Genomic DNA, 21,960 nt, shown 5'->3' on the forward strand with positions numbered 1-21,960 from the left:
TCGGGAGGCTGAGGCATGAAGTGCACAAGTTCAAAGCCAGCCTCAACAACTTAGCAAGGTCCTAAACAACTCAGTGAGACCCTGTCTCTAAGTAAAACACAAAAAAGGGCCGGGGACATGGCTCAGTGGTAAAGTGCCTCTGGGTTCAATTCCTGGTGCGTGCGCCTGCGCACGCGCGCGCGCGCGCGCGCACACACACACACACACACACAGTTTAATCAACTTTATTCATAACAGCTAAAAACTGGAAAAAAACAATAGGAAAATTGATAAACAAAATGTGGTATTCGTACATTGAAGTGAATGAACTGATACAACATTGATAAATTTCAAAAGTATTATGCTGAGCAAAAGAAGCCAGAAGAATAGATGCTGTAACATTACATTTTTATGAAACTGAAGAACAGGTAAAACTAATCTATGGTGATATTAATCAGATCAGTGATTGCCTCTACAGGGGACAGGGAAGGATATGGGGATTGACTGGAAGAGGGTACAAAAGAACTTTCTAGGGTAACGGAAAAGTTCTGTGTATTGATTGGTGGTTATATATCTGTATATAATTCTCAAAACTTACAGAATTATATATTATCTATGCATTTTATGTAAAAAAAAAGGGGGGGGTTGTCTAGCTAGGTAGGTTGTGAACCTGCTGCATTTTGGTGTCTGTCTGTCCCACTGTGGGGTTTGCCGTCCACACACTGAACTAGTCCTTTCACACGTACTCAGGACTGTAACCAAACCTACACCTACTTTATCCCCCGTGTCATGGGCTTCTTGGCTCTGTGGAATTCAGAATTGGGGGGCATGTGTGACTCAGCACAGTGGCCAGGGCGTCACTCCAGGATTACCAGTTCTGATCCCGATGTCCAGCCTTCCAGAGGTCACAGTCTCATCATGTCGATGGCCTGATGGTAGTGATCTTCACTGTCACATCCTAAAGAGGAAACGTTTCACCTCTTCAGCAGGACAGCAGCTCGAGCCACCTGGCTGCTGGCTGGCTCCGTGGGGATCCTCGTGTGCTGTTCTGCTTCGCAGCCATTTTGGAGAAGGTGATTCTGACTTCCATCCTCCCTGTGGCCCTCAGCTCCCATCTGGTTTCAATTTTTCTCAAAAACTAGTCTTTTTCTGTTTACCAGCTGGAATATGATACAGAGGCCATCCATCGCCGTCCAGCAGGAGCCTGTATAGGGCCAATTGTCCCACTTGTCCCACTTCACATGGGTTTTAGTGTCCTCCTTGTCTGCTGATTTCCAACCCACCCCTGACCCCGTCACTGCAGGCTGGGTTCTCTCCTAGCCCAGCAAAGCCCTTGGGACTAGCGCAGATGCAGGTGGGTTTGCTCTCTCACGTTCAGCTGCCCTTAGAGTGCCCGATGTATACAGATCAACTAGGTAATATTTTTGTCACTATTACATATTTTATTTTGGTACCAGAGATTGAATCCAGGGGTGCTTCACCTCTGAGCCACATTTCCAGCCCTTTTTAGTTTTGAGACAGGGTCTCGCAGAGTTGCTTAGGACTTGCTAAGTTGCTGAGGCTGACTTCAAACTTGTGATCCTCCTGCCTCAGCCTCCTGAGTCACTTGGATTACAGGTGTGGGCCACTCGATGCGCCTCTTGTCTTTTCTTTAAGCCTTTCTCAATTTTCCATCCTGTCATTCATTCATTTATCGAGGCAACATTTACTACATATCTATGAGATGCAAAGCATTTCTTTGAAGCACTTACAATAGGAACCTTAGGCAAATCACTCGGCCTCTGCCGGAGGACCCTCGGTAGGTTAAGAAGAGCTTGCAATTAAGGGACAGGCCCCTAGATGGTGGTGGTGTTCTGAGTGAGGCTCTGGATTTTTTTTCCTTCCATAATTACAGTGAAGTAAAAAGGTTAGAAAATGATTTCACATTAGTTCTGTAAAAACTCACTGCTTAAGAATTCACTCAGTGACATTCAAAATGGCATTGTATCATGAATCATATGGCCTGTGTGCATTTGACATTAATTAAAAGATATAAACCTATTAATGATCATACCAAAGTGAACATAGCCCCTTATAATTAGCCCATATATCCGTCACTATTTTCTCCAGGTGTGTATTCATCTAAGCTTAAGAAACTGAATAAAAACTAAACAATGTTAAGAATATCGATTTATAACCCTATAGAAAAAAATATCTTTTTCGAATGCCAGTTGTAATAATCGATTTTTATAAATACTCTGACTTCTTTCATTCTGAATGTTACAGATTGATTTCCAGGCCATGAAAACAAGGGCACCTTTAAAGAAATATGCTGTCTTTTAGTGTTTAAAGGCTAATACATAACATGGCTTCTCCCGTTTTAACCTGACAATGAAAAAGGATTCAGAGATTCAAGATTTGAGGAGGCTTAGATAAACAATATCAAGTTTCCACCTAAAATTCTTGGAAAGAAAGAGAATGTATTCCTACTTCTCCCCTATAAATCTAACTGGGCATAAATATGTGTCTATTTAAATGTGGCTGAGTCTCACCTTGAATTCAATCAATATTCAGAATAAAGAAATTACCTATGAGAACTCACTGGTTTGCTTTCTATCAGCTGAGTGGGAAATAAATGGCAAGTAAGAACCAGAGCATAATAGAGGGAATCATATAGAACTGTGGATTTTGTTTCAATATCTATTTTTGCCAATGAATTAAAGAGGAAAAATAGTGTGTAGATCTAAGATAGTATTGCTAAATGTGAAATTCACCCACCCACCCATCCATCTATCCAACCAAGCAACCAACCTATATGGTACAAGGGATTTGAGATAGGAAGATAAGGAAGATGCATTTTCAATCTCAAAAATTCAGTCTAGTCTAAGAAAGGGACTTGGAAAAGTTCAGTTTGGTTTATTATAGTGTCAAGTAGATTTACAACTATTGCACTTATCATTCTGCTTACAGAAGGCCAACATTAAGGGAGATATTTTTCTCCAAAGGAGATAAGTTTTCAGAATCTTCAATATGTTAAAATTATACAGGCAAAGATATAAACCTCATGTCCCATTCCGTACCTCGCCCACTTCCTGCGGTGGTACAGTTTGCTGCAAATGGGAGTTTTAGTTTGGATAATGGTTTAAAAGTCACCCCTTTCTCATTAAATTACTTTTGAGTGAAACTGGACAAGAACTCTCTTTATACTCTCTTCCTTACCCCAAACACTTAGAAAACACGGCTCCCAGACTCCAAAGTCAAATGTGCCCATACACCTTGGAGGTGAACTTCATTCAATGACAAAGTAAATATTACTTCATTACAGACGCCACATGGTATTCAGGTCACAGGGCAATCACTGGCTGCCTAGCTTTTGGGCAACAGGGGAGAACGGCAAAGGCTAAAAAGTGGTCCAGCATACAAAATTCTTCTCAAAAACAGAAGAAAGTTATGAGCGTTGTTGGGAAAGTGTTTTACATTTCCAAGAAATTCGATTCCACTGATGTGTTTGGAAGATTGTCTTCAACCTATTTGGCTTTAGCCCATAAGTCGTAACTGATTCAGTCATGCGAAGAACCACTTTTATCTTAAGCTTGGAATGTGTAACCATGGATGGCAGGAAAGTGGTTTTTTATTTACTTTAATAATTGTGCAGAGATGAGCTGAGGGGGAAAACAAAGTACCAAGCCTTCAGTCCTCTTAAATTATTTTTCATTTTGATTATATTGCGGAGGGGGGGGCTCGGCACTGTTTTTCATCTTAACAGTTGTTCTGTATTCTGAGATGCTCGATGTGATTCCCAATGTCCTACTAGAACAAGACGCAGCTTTTATATATGACTGGGGTAATGCAAAGAAAATGGATTTCCCTTTGGGTACCAGTAATCGTCAAAGGAATGATTGCAGATTCAGAAATGTGCTTTCTAATAACCCTGTTAACATGAAGTATACACTGAGAGGAAAGGCCCGGCACATCCGCGGAAGAGTTAGCTGCGTTAGCAAGGCATCTCGGGATGGTTTGGGCTTTTAGACTATGACACACCCACTTTCGACCCCCTTCAACTCCCTGGACAAACAGGAAACAGGTACACAGGAGCACTTGGTGAGTGTGAGCTGATTTCGCCATGTGCTCAGAAATGCTCCAACCAGTTAATAAACTCTCTCTCTGCCCTGGTACTAAGGCTAATGTGCTCAAGCTGTTAGAATTAATTTGAATATCAAAAATGAAATTGAGATTACCAACCATGTCCTGATAGTTACAGCATGTAGAATGTCAAACATCCTCTTTTTAAACTAAAGTGAAAAACGAAGAAGCATGGTTAATGCGTTTGTGCTGATTAAAACACACGTCTAAGTGCAGCTGGGGTTTGCAGCCTCCCTATGCGGCTGCATCCCCAGACACTCTCCCCTGGGACACGTACATCTGCCTTGCTAACCCCCCCAGGTGTCTTCCTGGGTGGATTCCTAGCTTGCTGGGTTTCCATGTGCACGCTCCTGCCGTGGAGGAGAGCTAACTACAAAATCTAGAAGTTTTCTGCTTCCAGAAAATTCTAGTGTGTCATGTACACCTTAGGTATTTCTCTTTCTGTTTTAAAAAATAGTGCAAAAACATCTGATAGTCAAAGTGATGCTTCAAGTGAGTTTTCGTGCCAGGGGACAGCAGAGCGTCACCTTCAGCTGGCTTGTAGGATCTGAACGTAGTTTTTGGGGAATATTCCAGATTTCCCCATTAGTTCTCCACTCATCCAGTCGTCATCCACAGATTCCAGCTCTGTTATTACATCTCCAGCCTGTAATAAGTCGGGAATCGGAAGTAAGAATTGGTTCCTATTGAACCTAAGCAGAGTGAGTAGCCTACCTGGAATGGCATGAATAATCTTCTCTTTATGTAACTCAAATATGTTGTCTTTCAGGGAGAATTCAATGATATGCCACAGAGCGGATCTGCACCCAGTGACGTCATCTGTTTCCATATTTGTCTTCCTTAATCCCTTCTCCCTCTCCATGCAACTTTGCTGCACTGATTTTCTTGCTTATAATTTTATGACTCCTAAGGTTACCACTACTAATCAACAATCCTTCTTGAATAAATAACAATATCAGCCACACACACATATATTTTCATCTAACATTATTTACTGAGCACCTACTATGTACCACCCATTGTTCTGAGCACTATGGAAATAGTAGATATAGACTTCATTTTCAAGTGGGAAGACATAAGCAGAGCAGGGCAGACAACACAGAGTTTCTGCCTCATTAGGGTAATTGGAAAGGGCCTGTGGAAGAGGACACCATGCAAAGCCTTGGAGATGAGAGTGAGCCATGTGCTTACCAGCTGCCTGGTCCTATTCTAGGCACTTGGCAGGAATTAACTCATTTAAACAATACCACAGACCCAGAGATGGTCACTATTATCCTGATTTTAGAGCTATATTTTTATACATTTCTTTATTTTAAAGAAAAGAAAACTAGTTGCCGGGCACAGTGGTGCATGCCTGAAATCCCAGTTGCTCAGGAGGTTGAGGCAGGAGGATCACAAGTTCAAAGTCAGCCTCAGCAACTTAGTGAGGTCCTAAAACAACTCAGCAAGACCCTGTCTATAAATGAAATATAAAAAGGGATTAAAAAAAGGGCGGAGAATGTGGCTCATTAGTTAAGCACCCCGGGTTCAATCCCTGGAACCAAAACAACAACAACAACAACAACAAAAACAACAACATAACCTACTAGTGCTCAGACAGATTATTTAACTTGCTACTATCACAGGTGTAAGTAGTGGCAGAACCAGGATTCACTCCTAGCCTGATTCTAGGGCTGAGATTCTATGTGGTAACCACATTTTACATTGGACCTTTTCACTTAGTTTCTTACTGTCATTGCTGTTTATTAACATAAGCATTTGTTCTTATACATACTGGTATTTGTCCTCTCCCATTTGGCTTATTCCATTTCTTCATGGCTTCAATATTGAATTCACATTTTTCCCTCATCTTAAGAGCTTCACCCTGATTCAGAACACTAACTGATCTTCATCAGTTAGTCAAAGGGCAGAGCGTCTTATTCATGTGCAAAACAGAATTGTTCTAGTAGATGAACATTAACTATTTTGTTCTTCATGGTTACTAATCATTTTGGGAGAATCTGGGTTTAAGATTCCATAATGGTCCAAGGTGCCCCTGACTGCTCTTTAAAATAACTTTATCAAGTTACCTGATTTATTTGTAGCCCTAGTTCATTGCCCTCATGGTCGGGGGGATGGTTCGTTTTAAAGCTTTTTTATCTCCCCTGGTACTGGGAATTTAACCCAGGGGCTCTTTACCATGGAGCTAAGTCCCCAGTCCTTTTCATTTTTTATTTTAAGATAAGATCCCACTAAGTTGCTGAGGGCCTTGCCAAATTGCTGAGGCTGGTCTTGAACTTGTGATCCTCCTGTCTCGGCCTCCTGAGTCCCAAGAATTATACACATGTGCCACCATGCCCAGCCAATTTAAAGCTTTTAATTATGGAAAATGGAAAGGAAACATTTTGATTGTCGGCTGTCATTAATCTATTCTGCCAAAATCTGTAAAATTCTGGCTATTTACCAGGCACAGTGGTGCACACCTGAAATCCCATTGGCTTGGGAGGCTGAGGCAGGAAGACCCTGAGCTCAAAGCCAGCTTCAGCAACTTAGTGAGACCCTGTCTCTAAGTAAAGTACAAAAAAGGGCTGGGGATGTAGCTCAGTGTTAGTTAAGTGCCCTGGTTCAATCCCTGGTACCTGCCCCCCCCCAAAAAAAAAAAAAAAATTCTGGCTGTTCAAAATTTCTGTTGCAAGTAAGTTCTTTTGGTTCCTAAATTACAATATAATGGTTGACTGAAGCTATTTTTCTTAGCTCCAGTTCATACCTACATTTACTGAGGGGAGGACTATTTTTTAAAAGAAGTTCTATCTACTAACATTCTCTGGATATTTAATAAAATATTAATGACCAACACCACTGAAAGCAGTGAAGAATCCCCTTAAAAAAACTAGCATTATCCTGACTCAGAGTCATTCATTTGTGAAATGAAGACAACCCGTTCTCTGAAGGCATTATAAATTCTGTTATTTAAATTGACATAACTTAAAGGAAGTAATTCTCAAAGTAATACTCAAAGTTTGAATTCAGATTCCTCACTTGCACTAATATTTTATTTAAAAATAAAGAATACATTATGAGACACTGAGTCACAAAACTGAAAAGGACTTGGGCAATGTTTCCAAATTCTTGGAAACATTAAAAAAAAAAAGAAAAAAAAATAGTGAATATAGGGTTACCAACTGAGTTTTGCATAGTTAGGATATTGGTAATTATCACTTCCTAAAACATTTTGTAATAGAAATGGTCTTTCAATATGAAAATGGCAGAAAGAGCGTTCTCAAAGGAAGAGTCTATCACGAAGCAGGAAAGGTAGCCACCTTATTCTGACATGCCACCGGCCTCCCTTAACCCCAACGTCTGCGCATGCCTAATAGCGCCTTATTTCCTCATTCTGTTATAGACAAGTAAAAATCTCATTTGGGTGCCCGAGGTCTCAAGGCTCATCTCATCTAATCAGTCCTTCAGGCTTTAAAGCCTCCCTGTGAGGGAAGACCCTCCTCGATGGAGGCTTTCCCACTGTTCACCACGGCCTCTGCTGTCAGCAAGGACTGCTGAACTCGGCACAGTCCTCCAGCAGAGTTCCCAGGCACTGTCCTGAGTGCTCTTCTCTGACCACGCCCAATTGTGGACTTGGGAAACAGAATCAGGGAAATAATCCATTTTCACTTTAGGAAAAACTAAGAGGTACTTCTTTGGTGAAGTAAGACGAGGATTATATTTTAGGCTTTTTAAAAAAGCCCTCTGTAAAGTAGCTCAGTATTTTGGAACTAAAAACCCCAAAGCTCTGGTGAGTGTCTCTGTGTACAAGACACAGTGTCTTCTTCTTCTTCTTTTTTTTTTTTGGTACAAGGGATTGAACTCACAGACATATCCCCAGCCCTATTTTATATTTTATTTAGAGACAGGGTCTCCCCAAGTTGCTTTGCGCTTCACTTTTGCTGAGGCTGGCTTTGAACTTGCAATCCTCCTGCCTCAGCCTCCGGAGCCACCGGGATTATAGGCGTGCACCACCACACCTAGCCACAGTGTCTTCTGAGGCTACCGTGCTACCATGGAGACCTGTAGCAGCTGCCACCTGTTTCTCCACTGATTGCAAAGGCGTGTTGGGAGCAGGCTGAGGGCCATGCAGGGAATCATCCCAGATTACTAAGACATGAGGTTATAAGAATAAGAACAAGGAATTACTCGGAGACTGTGAGATTATTAAGTCAAAGTTTTCTCTAAGAATCTACATGCCTGGTTGATGATGTAAATGATTAGTTCTATTAGCCTAATTCACTTTCTCTACTCTCTTCTCTTAGAATTAGGGTCTGAGAGTCCTTCAGTCTTAGGTAACAATTACTATTCCAGCCAAATGTTCTACTCTTCAATGGAAGACACTTCGAAAGGTACAGTGCTTACTCAGGTAGACAAAGATACGCATTCTGACCTTGAAGGAGAGCTCATCTTCATTCTCCCCCTGGAAATCATACAAGGCTTTGGCCTTTCTTCCTTTCAGTGACATGGTGGACGTACTTTTTGCCTCAGCTGTAAAGACATCAATAATTCCAATGTATGGAAACAGGGTGGACTAAAACACTAACCAAGCATTTCAAGACCCCCCTCGTCACTCTTGGAATAGAACATCTTCAATTTATTTTGAATTAACTTGCGAAAAGATGAAGGATGTTCTCTTAGCAGAAAATAACTAGGTAGAACAGAACATAGTTAATAGACATAAATAGCCATCATTTAGTGAAGGCAGTTTAATTTTTTTGGTAACTCTAACAAAGTAGAATACGAATGAAGTTTGCATAAAACTTTATGGATCAACTTTAAACGCAAACAACTTAAACTGAGCATGGCTGGGGAAAAGGAATATACAGGCCTCTGGTTCCCCTGGAAGAGCAAGCACCATGTCCTGTAGCTGTCATACCTGGACAGGGCTGCACGAAAGCTGCCGGGAAGATCCCCTCCCTGTCACGCAGTCTGCCCCGGCACCAGTCGGAGTCCAGACGCTCAAGGATCAGGATACGGTCCCCCCGGGTGAAGGACAAGTCCTCGCCGGTTTCCGCTGTGAAACTGTGGAGGGCTCTGCACCACTCTCCAGAAAGGCGGTCACCCTGTTAGGAAGCCGAGGGCTGGTAAGAGACGGGCGTTTCTACCTCGAACCGAGTTCCGCAAAGTGTAAAAAATGGCCAGGCTGGGCGCCTGGCATCCCAGCTACTCTGGAGGTTGAGGCTGGAGGAGTTCAAGTTCAAGGCTAGTTCAAGCAAGACCCTATCTCAAAATGAAAAAGGGCTGGGGATGTAGCTCAGTGGTGAAGCACCCTTCAGTTCAATCCTTGGTACAAGAAAAGAAAAAGGGAAAAAAATGAAGAAAGGGGAGGAATAATAAAAGCAAAGTGTCTTTAAGATCTCAAAGTCTGAAGTCTTATTAAATTCCACAATACTTTGTGTTGCTATTAAGTTTCAGAAATAAATGTTTCTGATAACTTATCTTGAAATATAATTTTAAGGGCGGGGGCTGCGGCTCAGTGGTACAGCGCCTGCCTCCCATGTATGAGGCACTGGGTTGGATCCGCAGCACCACATACAGATCAATAATATAAAGGTATTGTGTCCATCTACAACTAAAAACAAAAACAAAAACAACAAAACACCAGCATGACATTCACATGATACAAGTAATCATTAAAAAAAATATGATTTAAAATGACAAATAGGATAGATTTTGTGACTTTGTCTCCTTCAAAGGATATAGAAGAAGCACATTTTTCTTATTATGATGTATGATATTAACTACATTAAAAATTAGGTGAAAGCATAAAATATTTATTCAAAGTATTTATGACACTTTGAAAAAATTCTGATGAAATATGTAATTTTTAGAGAAGTGCTTCTTTATCTAAATTAGGACGGATCAGAACAGACAGTCTGTTAATTCCCAGGACATTACTGGACTCAGTATCACATTCCATAGCAGAGACTTCACTAATTCATACTTAAAAAAAAAAAAATCCACACTTGTAATTTTATGGGGGGTAGTTAATGCTAAGCTTGTGAGGGTAACTACCCATATATGGTGGGCTACTAAGATGGAGTGCTTCAACAGGAATGCTTTTACCCCAAGACAGGTGTGGCGGTGCACAACTGTGATCCCAACCACTTGGGAGGCTGAGGTAGGAGGAATGAAAGTCTAAGGCTAGCCTCAGCAACCCAGCAAGGACTCAAGAAACTTAGTAAGACCCCGTCTCAAAATAGAAAATAACAAGTGCTGGGATGTAGCCTGTGGTTAAGCACCTCTGGCTTCAATCTGTGGCATCAAAAAAAATTTTTTTTAAATAATAAAAATTAAGAAAATCTTAAACTGATAGGCAATTAAATGTTAACAATTTAAGTACATTGGCGGCCGGACCCAGCCCCACCATGGCTTCAGCTCTGGACGAGCTGCAGAAAGATCTAGAAGAGGTAAAGGTATTGCTGGAAAAGACCACTAGGAAAAGAGTACGTGATGCCCTCACAGCAGAAAAAAACAAGATTGAGACAGAAATAAAGAACAAGATGCAACAGAAATCACAGAAGAAACCAGAACTTCTTGACAATGAAAAGCCAGCTGCTGTGGTTGCTCCCATTACAACAGGATATACCGTGAAAATCAGTAATTATGGATGGGATCAGTCAGATAAGTTTGTGAAAATCTACATTACTCTAACGGGAGTTCATCAGGTTCCCACTGAGAATGTGCAGGTGCATTTCACAGAGAGGTCATTTGATCTTTTGGTAAAGAATCTAAATGGGAAGAGTTACTCCATGATTGTGAACAATCTCTTGAAACCAATCTCTGTGGAAGGCAGTTCAAAAAAAGTCAAGACTGATACAGTTCTTATTTTATGTAGAAAGAAAACAGAAAACATGCGGTGGGAATACTTGACTCAGGTTGAAAAGGAATGTAAAGAGAAAGAAAAACCTTCGTACGACACTGAAACAGATCCTAGTGAGGGATTAATGAATGTTCTAAAGAAAATTTATGAAGATGGAGATGATGATATGAAGCGAACCATTAATAAAGCCTGGGTGGAATCAAGAGAGAAGCAAGCCAAAGGGGATACAGAATTTTGAGACTTTTTAAAAAAAGCTTTTCTGGGAACTGTGATGTGGAAATATGGATGTTTCCAAGAAGGGAATGTTGGAGAGCTGCACATATAAATTTGACGTAACTATTTACACAGTAAAGGCAGTAAATTCTCCATTTCTTTACTGGAGGATTTATTTAAATAAAATGTGCTTATTAAATACTTACTCCAAAAAAAAAAAAAAAAAAAAACAATTTAAGTACATTCCTTCTAGCTTTAAATGCTACATATTCAATTTCATATCCTTTCTAAGTTGTTTTCTTCCCATGAGGTTTATTATAAATCTATTTTTTTTTACAACTTCAGAACATTCTTCCAATAAATGGTCATATTTAGGTTGTTTCCAATTTTTTTCCAATTATGCTAATACCACTCTGGCCATCTTTTTTTTTTTTTTTTTTTTTTTTTGCCATCTTTGTGACTAAAATTTTTTAAAAATCTTTTTCTTAGGGTGATAGATAATAACAATCTGTACTTCATCGTGTACACTCTTATAATTACTTGTTTAGTGTTGTTGCACTGAATCTTTATTGTTTTGGTAGGTTAAATACTATTTAATTGCAAAAAAAAAATACTATTTAATTGCTACTTTATTATATTTCCTTGATTACTAGTAAGGTATTAGCCACTTGTATCTTTTTTACGCATTCTCCAATTCTGTCTTTTTCTTCTTCTTCCCTTTTTGTTTTTTAGGTACGAGGGATGGAATCCAGGAGCACTTAACCACAGAGCCACATCCCTAGCCCTGTTTTTATTTTGAGACAGGGCCTTACTAAATTGCTGAGGCTGGCTTAGAATCTGGGATCCTCCTGCCTCAGCCTCCTGAGGTACTGGAATTACAGGTGTGTCTGCCATTTTTGTTTTCTTTAAGAGACAATGTTGTGCTACATTGCCCAGGCTGGACTATTGGCTATGCACAGTGTAACTCCATTGCTGACTGCACGTCCTGGGAGGCCACGGTACTGATGTTCAGCTTAGCCTTCATCTCAGACCTCAAGCAATCTTCCTGCCTCAACCATTGAGTTCCTGGGACAATGGGAATACCACCAGCGCATGGCTTCTTTCCTCATGTTCTGTCAGGATCTGTATGCCTTTGAATAAGCTCTATGTATAATAGTACATAGAATTAATCATTTTACTATTTAATTTATTACAAACATTTGCCATATGAATTGATAAATGATTTCATAGTATCTTCTCTTGGTAATTGTAATTTTAATATTCCTTCCAGGGTTTAAACCTGGCCGTTCCAACAACCACTTACTCCAAAAGCCTACCTGAGAACGTGAGCCAGAATCTTCTTTTTTGGTCTTTGGTGGTACCTTTGTGCCTACATTAAAAAGGCAAGGTCAAAATGTCAGCTGAATAGACCACTTGGTATTAGAGATAAACGGTTAGGTGGGGGTGGGAGGGGAAAGTCTGGAATTCCAGATCGTGTCTCTTGATCTGTAATTCCCTCTCTGGGATTGCTTTATTACTCTATAGTGAAGAAGGATACACATTAATTAAACTCATAGCTCATGTAATTAAAAAGTCTTGGTCACTTCTTAAACAAAGCTATTGCTAATTACCTAAAACAACAAAATCAGTTTAGAGATGACCACAGTAATGGCTATCCCATGTAAATTACTTAAAACATTCCCCCCTTCTACCTTAAAAATATGGCCATATGGACTATGCAACTTAAGGACTACCATATTATTGAATTATTCAAATTAGAAAATGACATAAAATAAACCTATATTTTTTATACTCACTTAAAACATTTGCACCAGAGGTGGAATGATCCTCAACAAGTTCCACAAAGTTAAGGGGGAAGATCCCAGTTCTGTCTCGAAGTTCTCCTCTCGCCCATTCCTCATTCACGTACTCTTTAAGAATAATTATCTCTCCCTCTGAGAAACTTAACTCATCCTTCTGGTCTCCAATATATTCAAACCGAGAAACACATCTTGTACCTCTGAACAAAGAACACATGGGTTACACTAGAGAGTACTGATTTTTTTTTGGAGGAGGGGTACGGGGGATTGAACCCAGAGGTGCTTTTCCACTGAGTTACATCCCCTGCCCTTTTTATATTTTAAGACAGAGTCTCACCAAACTGCTGAGGGCCTCATTTAGTTGCTGAGGCTGGACTGGAACTTGGAATTCTCCTGCCTCAGCATCCCAAATCCCTTGGATTACAATTAATATATACATATGAAAAATTTTAACTAGGTTTATTTTCAGTTCTAGAATTGGGGCAACACTCCACTCCATAAAACAGCACTAACTTTTAAAATGCTTTAAAATCTTTACTCAGTCTTTTGATAGACATTTATTCTGTGTTTAATATGGAACAAGGTATATTTGGGTAATTTTAACATTTTCCATGAAAAATAGTAACGTACCCATCTAAAGGATAGTGCTTGCTTTTTTTGGATTGAGCTGATTCACTCAGAAAACTCAAGGTCACAGAGTACATGCAGAGTAACAGAGAAGCGGCCGAGTGGTTAGTTCACACTGCCACGTCTGCCTTTTGATCATTTTTACTTCATTATAGAATCATTCCAGACACCACGTGTTTGTGGGCCACAGCAATCCATGATCCCATCTGCAGCCTTTCAATTGCAAGCGCACTGAGTTTAGGGGTGCTACCCCTGAGAATCTCAGGGCAAAGACACCAAACTGCAGGAGGAAGAAACAAGGCAGCATGCAGTAGCCTCAGATGGGCAGATGCTCAAGATCGGCCAATCAGCCAATGAGTTGAATATAGAGATGAATGGCCTTACAAATTGGAAAGGTTGGAAGAAAACAGAAATTTGGCCTTTCAAAACCTGTAATCTACCCTCTCTGCTGCTTTACAAAATGATTTTTACATCGCCTTTAAAAAAAGGCTTTGTTGATGAAACTTGGAACAATCAGTAAGTGGTCTGCAATTTCAACCAAAAATAAGATAAAAGCGAAGCCAACTTGTGTCTCTAGAAGGTCTGATTTAATCCCAAACCTTTGATTTGAAACTTCAGGAAGTTGTAATAGTAAGGTGCTTAGAAGAAAACAGCTGCCTGAAGAGAAAAGGCTGGTCCTAGGTCCACTCAAATTCTGATTTAAGTCAGGTCAGGGGATCCAGGGTTGTTGAAGCCCACTTTAAATTCAAACTGTTGAGAGGGTCCAGGCTGCTTCAAAACAGGAGGAAAATGGGACCTGAAACTGAATCCAGCTGCTGTGGCCTCGGAAGTTTCCTTATTTGCGATAACCTTTGCATTTATTTTCCCAAGTCCCCTGGGAACTTCTCCTTATGTCTGACCTATTCACAGACAGGTTTACCGTCTTCTGCAGGTAGTGAATTCTATTAATTTGCTCATTTTACTAGAATATAAAGTTGCATTGTGGCAGGGTTTTAAATCACCAACGAGTTACAATGATGCATAAAAGGGTTTATAAATTCAAGGAAAGGTCTTCAGGCATGCAGAAAGATTCCTTCAATTTAACTCTTCCTTTCCTTTCTTCTAGTTCCTTTTAAAAGCAAAACAATATGAAATGTCTAGCAGGGTTTATTGGTTGCTGCTGCTGTTGTTTTGTGGTCCTGGCCACAGAACCCAGGGCCTCACCAACGCTAGGCAAGTGCCCCACCGCTGAGGCTACACCCTCATCGGCGACGAGTGGTTCTTGTCTGACTCACATTTCTGTCAGATTCACACGTTTTCCCTGACAAAACAGTCCAATCTTCTAAAAATCTGTTGGTAGATAAACACCAGAAGGCCAAAATTAGCATGCACTGGTGACAAAACCATCTCTGCCCAGGCCGAGGCCAGACCATAGAGGCAGTAGGCCTGGTTCCCGGGGGGCTTTCTGCAAGCACTCTACAGACAGTTGCTACCAGCATGCTGCATTTTCAGCAAAATTGGAACCCGTTATGGCTTTGTTAAAAAGCAAAGGTTTCCTCAATTTAAAAAAAAAAAAAACCCAAAAAGATTCTGAATAATTACACATTGGAAGTGTTTAAGCCTGGCAATTCTTCATGATATAAATGACTACCTCCTTTATATTTTGTGCAAAGAAACACACATAAAACTTACTTAACACAATGAGATGAAACCGATTCGCTTTTCCCATTTTCTCCTTCTGGAATATCAACCTGGTAAAGACAAAATTATGGTAACAATTCTATTTTTTTTTCAGACTTCAATAAGATATAGACATATATACACATACATATATAATATATATTTATTTATTTATTTTCATTTACATTGGGGATTGAATCCAGGGGCACTCTACTACTGTGCTATATCCCAGTCTCTTTTCTTTCTTTCTTCTTCTTCTTCTTTTTTTTTTTTTTTTAATCTTGAGACAGGTCTCACAGAGTTGCCCAGGCTGTCCTTGAACTTGCCATCCTCCTGCTTCAGCCTCCATAGAGGCTGGGGTTACAGGCATGTGACATCACACCAGGTTGAACTTTAGTAGGATAAATTTCAGGCCAACATAGTTAGGGAATTCATGATTGACATCAACTGGTTTAACTAGGTGTTAAACCTGTTATACCCCAGGTGCTGAACAGTAAGAAATCCTGGGGAGGGGGTGGGAGGGAGGCAAGAATGGAGGAAGGAGGGACTGTACAGAGGGAAAAGAGGGGTGGGAGGGGTAGGGGGAAGGGAAAAATAACAGAATGAATCAAACACCATTACCCTATGTAAATGTATGATTACACAAATGGTATGCCTCTACTTCATGTACAAACAGAAACAAGATGTATCCCATTTGTTTACAATAAAAAAAAAAACAAAACAAAAGAAATCCAGCATGTGGATTTTAGAAAAAAATGTACAGCTTGTGAAGTAGGCCTCCTTGAGCAGGCAATCCATCCTTCTCCTATTTGCTGGAATAAGCACATTCACATTCTACTTCTGACTGAGTTTTCTTTATCCCTTGTTCTCCAAGTTGAAAACTTCATCTGAGAAGGATTTAAGAAAGGAACCGGCCACTAAGGCATTCCTGCTGTCGCACACAGGCACCACCACACCTATCAAAGTGACGGCAGGATTCTGCATCACCCCCTGACCCTCAGAGAAAACAATCAGACCAAACTTATGGATCTTCCTCTCCATTAGCTCTGAAACATCTTTTCCCCTTCGACTTCAACAGGGAAAGAAGGCATTCACTCTAAGTGAGCACGCACTAAGTGGCAGGCACGTTGTATATGACGCCTCATCTACAAGGCTCAGTGGAGCTGGGCTGTGATAAGATTCTTGGCCACATGTATGTGGTCTGAAACTACTTAAGGCTGTGAGGTTTATATTAAATAAATCAGCGCCCTTCTTGATGAATTCTCCCAAGTTCGAAGTTTTCAAACAATTTTTTAAACTTGTGGGCTTAGAAATAACATTTGTACCCATAATGTGGTAGGCTCGCCGTGATTGATTTCAGTGTGGTAATTGTGCTTTTGAAAGTACTGCTACATTGGGCAGAAGAAAAATGAGGAAGAGTGCTAAAACCAACATTATTCTTAATATTAATTGAGAGACTGTGGTTTGAATTTCTCCAAAGAATCAGGCCATGTATACGCTGGACAATTTTTAAAAAGGGCATTTTGTAATCCAAGAGATTACAAAATGCTCATTTCTACTTGAAAAACACAGATTTTCTGTTACCTTTGTTTCCGATGTAATACAAAATTGCTCCCTTCCCCCAATATGCTGTGGAGGCTGAACTATTTAAGCTAGAGTTATTGATCAATATTTCATAGTACTTATCAGTAAGTCATATGGGGCTGAGTCACAGTCTTCCTTTGGATACAAATGTTCAGTGGGCAATCTTGTTTCATCTTCAGGCTGCACAACCATCTGGGCTTAGCGTGTGAAGCTCTAGCACACAGGTGTGCACTCACAAGTTAAGCTCTGAGGGGAGACGCAATCCTTTTCTTTTTTTTTTTTTTAATATGTATATATATTTTTGGTTGTAGATGGACACAATGTCTTCACCTTATCCATTCACTTTTATGCGGTGCTGAGGATGGAACCCAATGCCCCACACATGCTAGGCTGAGCCACAACCCCAGCCCAGGATATGCAGTTCTGATGCTTTAACCATATAATTTTTCCCAATCAAGATCTGAAATTACTATGTGAAAAACCATTAATGAACCACTAGGTCCAATAAAAGTATATCAGTAGTCCTCAATTGATTTTTTTTTTTTTTAATGGAGATAAATAGGAATAGAAAAGAAAGAAGTCAAAAATAAAATGTCCTCAAAATGAGAAGTAGTAACATAACCTTGCAAACCTTTCTTTCAATTTAATCTATTAAATTTCTTACTATTTAATCTCAAAGGATTAACAACCCAAGAATGTTAAGTGTTTAACAACTCCAGAACAGGTGGCTCACCCGGTGGCCTTTCACTTTTGGATTCAGATGGCATTCAGGTATTACATTCTAAGACTTCATCATCTAAGACTGATGATCAATCATTACTTAAACAAAACTTGAATTTTGAACTTTCCAAATGCCAAATGGATCAATGGAAGGGAGAACTAGAACTCAAGAATCTATGTTTCAACAATCTGCAAGTCACACTGAGCCCACTGAGTATATGACAGACTAAAATGAGCACAAGCCACTTACGATTACTTTGACGTAGTTGGCAGGAAATACGCCAGTCTGGTTTCTACATTTCCCTCTGTACCAGTCTGTGTCTATTTTTTCAAGAAGATAAACAATTTCTCCAGATGTGAGATTCAAATCATCAGCTTGCTCTGTAATAGCAAATCAGTTATGTATAAGTTATCCTGACTGCATATTTGATTAAAGTAGAGAACAAAGATCTTCTGCCCACAGAGGTCCTATGTTCTGCTGACCCTGATGATACAGCATACTAACCAAATTTATTAATTTTTAAAAAATTTGGATGATAGAAGCTTCTCCTAATATCAAATTAGATATATCTACTATGAATGATGGGAAGTGATAAAAAACACACACCACCATTGTGCTGGTGAGTCTTACTGTGCCAATAAAAACCTCTTGCTGAATGTACACTGAACAATGGAAAGATTTTATAAACATGGTATGATATTAGCATTATTCTCAATCATGCTTAAAAATCACTTCAGCTTCAAATATTAACTAAGGGAGTCCTATAGCTCTATAGCAGGTAAATTTACCCTCACTAAAATAAAAATCAGTCTACCAAATGGATTAAAAAGATGTTGTAAATAAATTGAGTTTTTGGTTTTTTTCCCCAGCCTTGGATATGAAGGGTGTTTAAAAAATTTCCAAAATTTAATTTGTGTGTGTGTGTGTGTGTGTGTGTGTGTGTGTGTGTGTGTGTGTTACTAGAGATTGAATCCAGGAGCACTCTACCACTGAACTACATTTTAAACATGCCCTCCCCAAAATTCTGAGATAGGTTCTCAGTAAGTTGTTGAGGCTAGCCTCAAACTTGTGATCTTCCTGCCTCAGTCTTCTGAGTTGCAGGAATGACAACTACCTCTGGCCAAAAATTTAATATTTTGATCTCACAGGTAAGTAATAGGTGAGACAACTCTGAGGGAACTAAAGAACTTCATTTATTAAATTAGAGTGAACTACATTACAACTGTTAATTAGTACCCACTGTAAGTTTGCAACTGCCAGGCAATTTGCATTCTTCATTTGCGTGAAAAACTCTCCCTCTCAAAAAGTTTCGAAGCTAAGGTATGCAACTAAGGGTTTTTTTTTTTTGGTACCGGGGATTGAACCCAGGGGTGCTAAACCACTGAGCAACACCCCCAGCCCTTTTTAATATTTCATTTAGAGACAGGGTCTCACTGAGTTGCTTAGGGCCTCGCTAAGTTGCTGAGGCTGCTTTGAACTCTCGATCCTCCTGCTTCAGCCTCCCGAGCCACTGGGATCACAAGTGTGGGTCACCTTGCCCGCCGTGCAACAAAGTTTTCTGGAATGGCTGGTACAGCTGCCCCTTCCTCAGGTGATGGGTAAGATGACATCTCTAGTCTAGGATTCTTACAGGCAGAAAATGAAGAAGGATGTCCTTGGGAGGTTGGTTCACCAGGGATGATGGCGCACTCTTGGATCTGTGGCTCTGTTGATTTATTACTTACATCCTTACCTGCTGTGAAATCATGAAGAATGACAGCATGAGGAGCCCCACTGTCCACAGGTCTCTGAGCAAGGCTTGGTGGATCCTTAGGGGGAAAAACAGGACTGTGAATGAAGTGCAGGGTGGAGGCTTGATTTCCTTTTTCTTTTTAGTATTGAGGACTAATCCCTGGGGCACTTTACCACTACGCTACATTTTCAGTCCTTTTTAAAATTTTGAGACAGAGTTTTGCTAAGTTGCCTAGGGCCTCACTAAATTGCAGAGGCTGGTCTTGAACTTGCCATCCTCCTGCCTCAGCCTCCCGAGTTGCTGGGATTACAGGTGTGCACCACTGCACCCGGCTAGATGCTAGATTTATTATTCACTCTGAGGTCAAATTTTTTTTTTTCTCATTAGAGTTCTCTCGACACAAGTACATTATGAATACAAGATGCAAACCCCACAGGTGAGTTAACCGAGGGAACCATTATCAAGCTGAGAAAGAATGTGTCCTTGCCAATGGGGGATAAAAATAACTCTCAATTATAGTATCCCCAGCACTTTTTTTCCTTCTTCTTTTTTTCCAACCAAGAAAATAAAACAAAAAAGGAACTGCTTAACTAAAAAAAAAAAAAAAAAAAATTTAAATAAAAAAAAATTTAAAAAAGCAACCGTCTTTATTCTTTCCCGAAGTAGCAGTTTGTGTCTGTCCTCTTTCCCTTTGAAGGTTAGGTAGTTTTCCCCTTCCACTGTGATCAAGACTTAACCTTAAGAACAGAGCTTTAAAAGTTGTGTCTTTATTAGGATGGGAAAAGAAGAAAGTTCTGCAATTTATGTCCTTGCCTTTTGTAATGAAGGCAGCTAATGACTTCCCAGAGAAGTATAATTCACAAAAGGTAAAATCCATTTCATTTATTACCACTTAATTGAATGTCTTCTCTAATTTGAAAGCAATTCTACCTCCCATGCCTGGCCTGGATTTTCTATTTAATCTGAATGGTTTATTCAACAGTAATTCTAAGTAGATTAGCAAAGAGAATGTGATATTCTGCACCCATCTAGCCAATGGTCTCGACTGGCTGGAGGAGAGGGTAGGGTTGAAGAGGGACCTTCTTAATGACAAACGCTTGTTATTCTCACGTTCTTTATGAGACAGGCTTATTCACATCATCTCCTTTGTCATCAAACCTGACTGAAGAATGCTATTTGGAGTTCCATAACTCAGAACTCTTGAACTCTGGCAAACCTGTGAATAAGTAAAGGCAGACTGCTGGGTTCCTGGTCTCTGCATCTCTCTTGTCCCCTTAGGGGACACTTCTCCCAACCTCTGTGCATAAAGGTCCACTCTCCTTTCTCACCCTGCAGCACCTCTGTCTGGATCTTTTCTGAATCTCATTTGCTAGTTTTCAGGAACTGTGGAAAAGGATTGAGACCATCAAGGCATGGAGTGGCTTCAAAAAATTCTTTACAAAATTTATTATATGTGCATTTGTGATTTTTGTTTTGTACTGATTTACATCTATAGAGAAAGAATGGCTATTCGATAAATGATATCAGGAAGATGACTATCCATTTGGAAAAATAAAGTCAGAGATCTACCTCACACCTAACACAACCTAAGTCTCCAAATGGACCAGTGGTCTAAGCAAAACCCAGCCTGGGAGGGTGGGGAAGGTCCTTTGTGCCTCCTGATTAGTTTCCCTTCTCTGCCTTCAGTACAGGGATATCCTGGGCAATGCCACCCATCAACCTGGCCTGAGAGGTGAAGGGCAATGGAACAGGCTGGAGAGGGCTGTCCACCAGAGGTCAGTACAACACAGACCCAATCAGGGAGGGTACAAGGTAGGTGAATCTAATATATTTCAAAGGTTGACCTATAGCAGTGCTAATACAAAAGGTATTATAACAATATGAAAGTGAATGTGTTCATTTACTGTGTGCTACTTACTGTGTGCAACCCCTTTATACATTACCTCACTGAATTTGAAAACACCTTTGAGACCTAACTCACATATAATAAACTTCACCTGTTTAGTGTGTGTATGTGGTTTTAGTATAGTCACAGAATTGCACATCCCCAGCTCAGTCCAAGGCAGCCACTAACCTATCTCTACGGATTTACCTTTACCTTAAATGGAATCACTTGTACCTTAAACAGAATCATGTCAGTTTTAAACTCAACTCTGTGAGGTGTTATCATATTTATTTCACACATTAAAAAGCAAAGTGTAGAAGTTAGATGACCACCCAGTGTGGTACAGAGCAGGGGAGCTGAAGTCCAGCTTCCTGAAATTGGGCCTATGAGCTCAACCATGCGCCTGACAATGAGCTCCCAGATTTCCCAGGATCCATCAGAGTCAACTGAAACTTATAATGTCCAATATTCTCTTTTTACCTAATTAGAGGAAAGTAAAACACAGTCTTAGAGATAGTTACCTCAAAACCAGGCTTTCAAACAATAAGCTTTTTTTTTCTTCTTATTTTCTCACAGGTTCCTACACAAAGCAGGAAGCACTATTGTGTATCTTTTTTTATTGGCGGTGCTAGGGATCAAACCCAGGGCTTTCTGCATGCCAGGCAGACCCTCTACACAGAGCCACATCCCCAGCTGAGTTTTGTTTTCCTAAGAAATGTTATGATAACCGTGAACCCAAAGCCTACTGGGGGATGCACTCCATTGTCACTCTTGGTAACAGCACCGATTTCACCA

General features: G+C 40.2%; 2 protein-coding genes across 2 annotated transcripts in view; one reads left to right on the top strand and one right to left on the bottom strand.

Moving 5' to 3' along the window:
- Positions 1-525: 525 nt before the first annotated feature.
- SH3D19 (SH3 domain containing 19) overlaps positions 526-21,960 on the bottom strand; it is a 186,874-nt gene continuing 165,439 nt past the window's right edge. The window contains 8 exon segments of the mRNA XM_079154185.1: positions 526-4,747; positions 8,513-8,610; positions 8,999-9,185; positions 12,475-12,527; positions 12,955-13,157; positions 15,256-15,314; positions 17,798-17,928; positions 19,281-19,356. Of these exon segments, the coding sequence (XP_079010311.1) occupies positions 4,631-4,747; positions 8,513-8,610; positions 8,999-9,185; positions 12,475-12,527; positions 12,955-13,157; positions 15,256-15,314; positions 17,798-17,928; positions 19,281-19,356 (924 nt within the window). The 3' untranslated portion in view covers positions 526-4,630.
- LOC306669952 (calcyclin-binding protein-like) lies at positions 10,476-11,362 on the top strand. Its single transcript, XM_079154206.1, has one exon. It carries the CDS (start codon positions 10,491-10,493, stop codon positions 11,181-11,183), a length of 693 nt encoding a protein of 230 aa, XP_079010332.1. The 5' UTR covers positions 10,476-10,490; the 3' UTR covers positions 11,184-11,362.

Source organism: Sciurus vulgaris (assembly GCF_902686455.1).
Source record: "Sciurus vulgaris genome assembly, chromosome: 9".
Taxonomy (NCBI): Eukaryota; Metazoa; Chordata; class Mammalia; order Rodentia; family Sciuridae; genus Sciurus; species Sciurus vulgaris.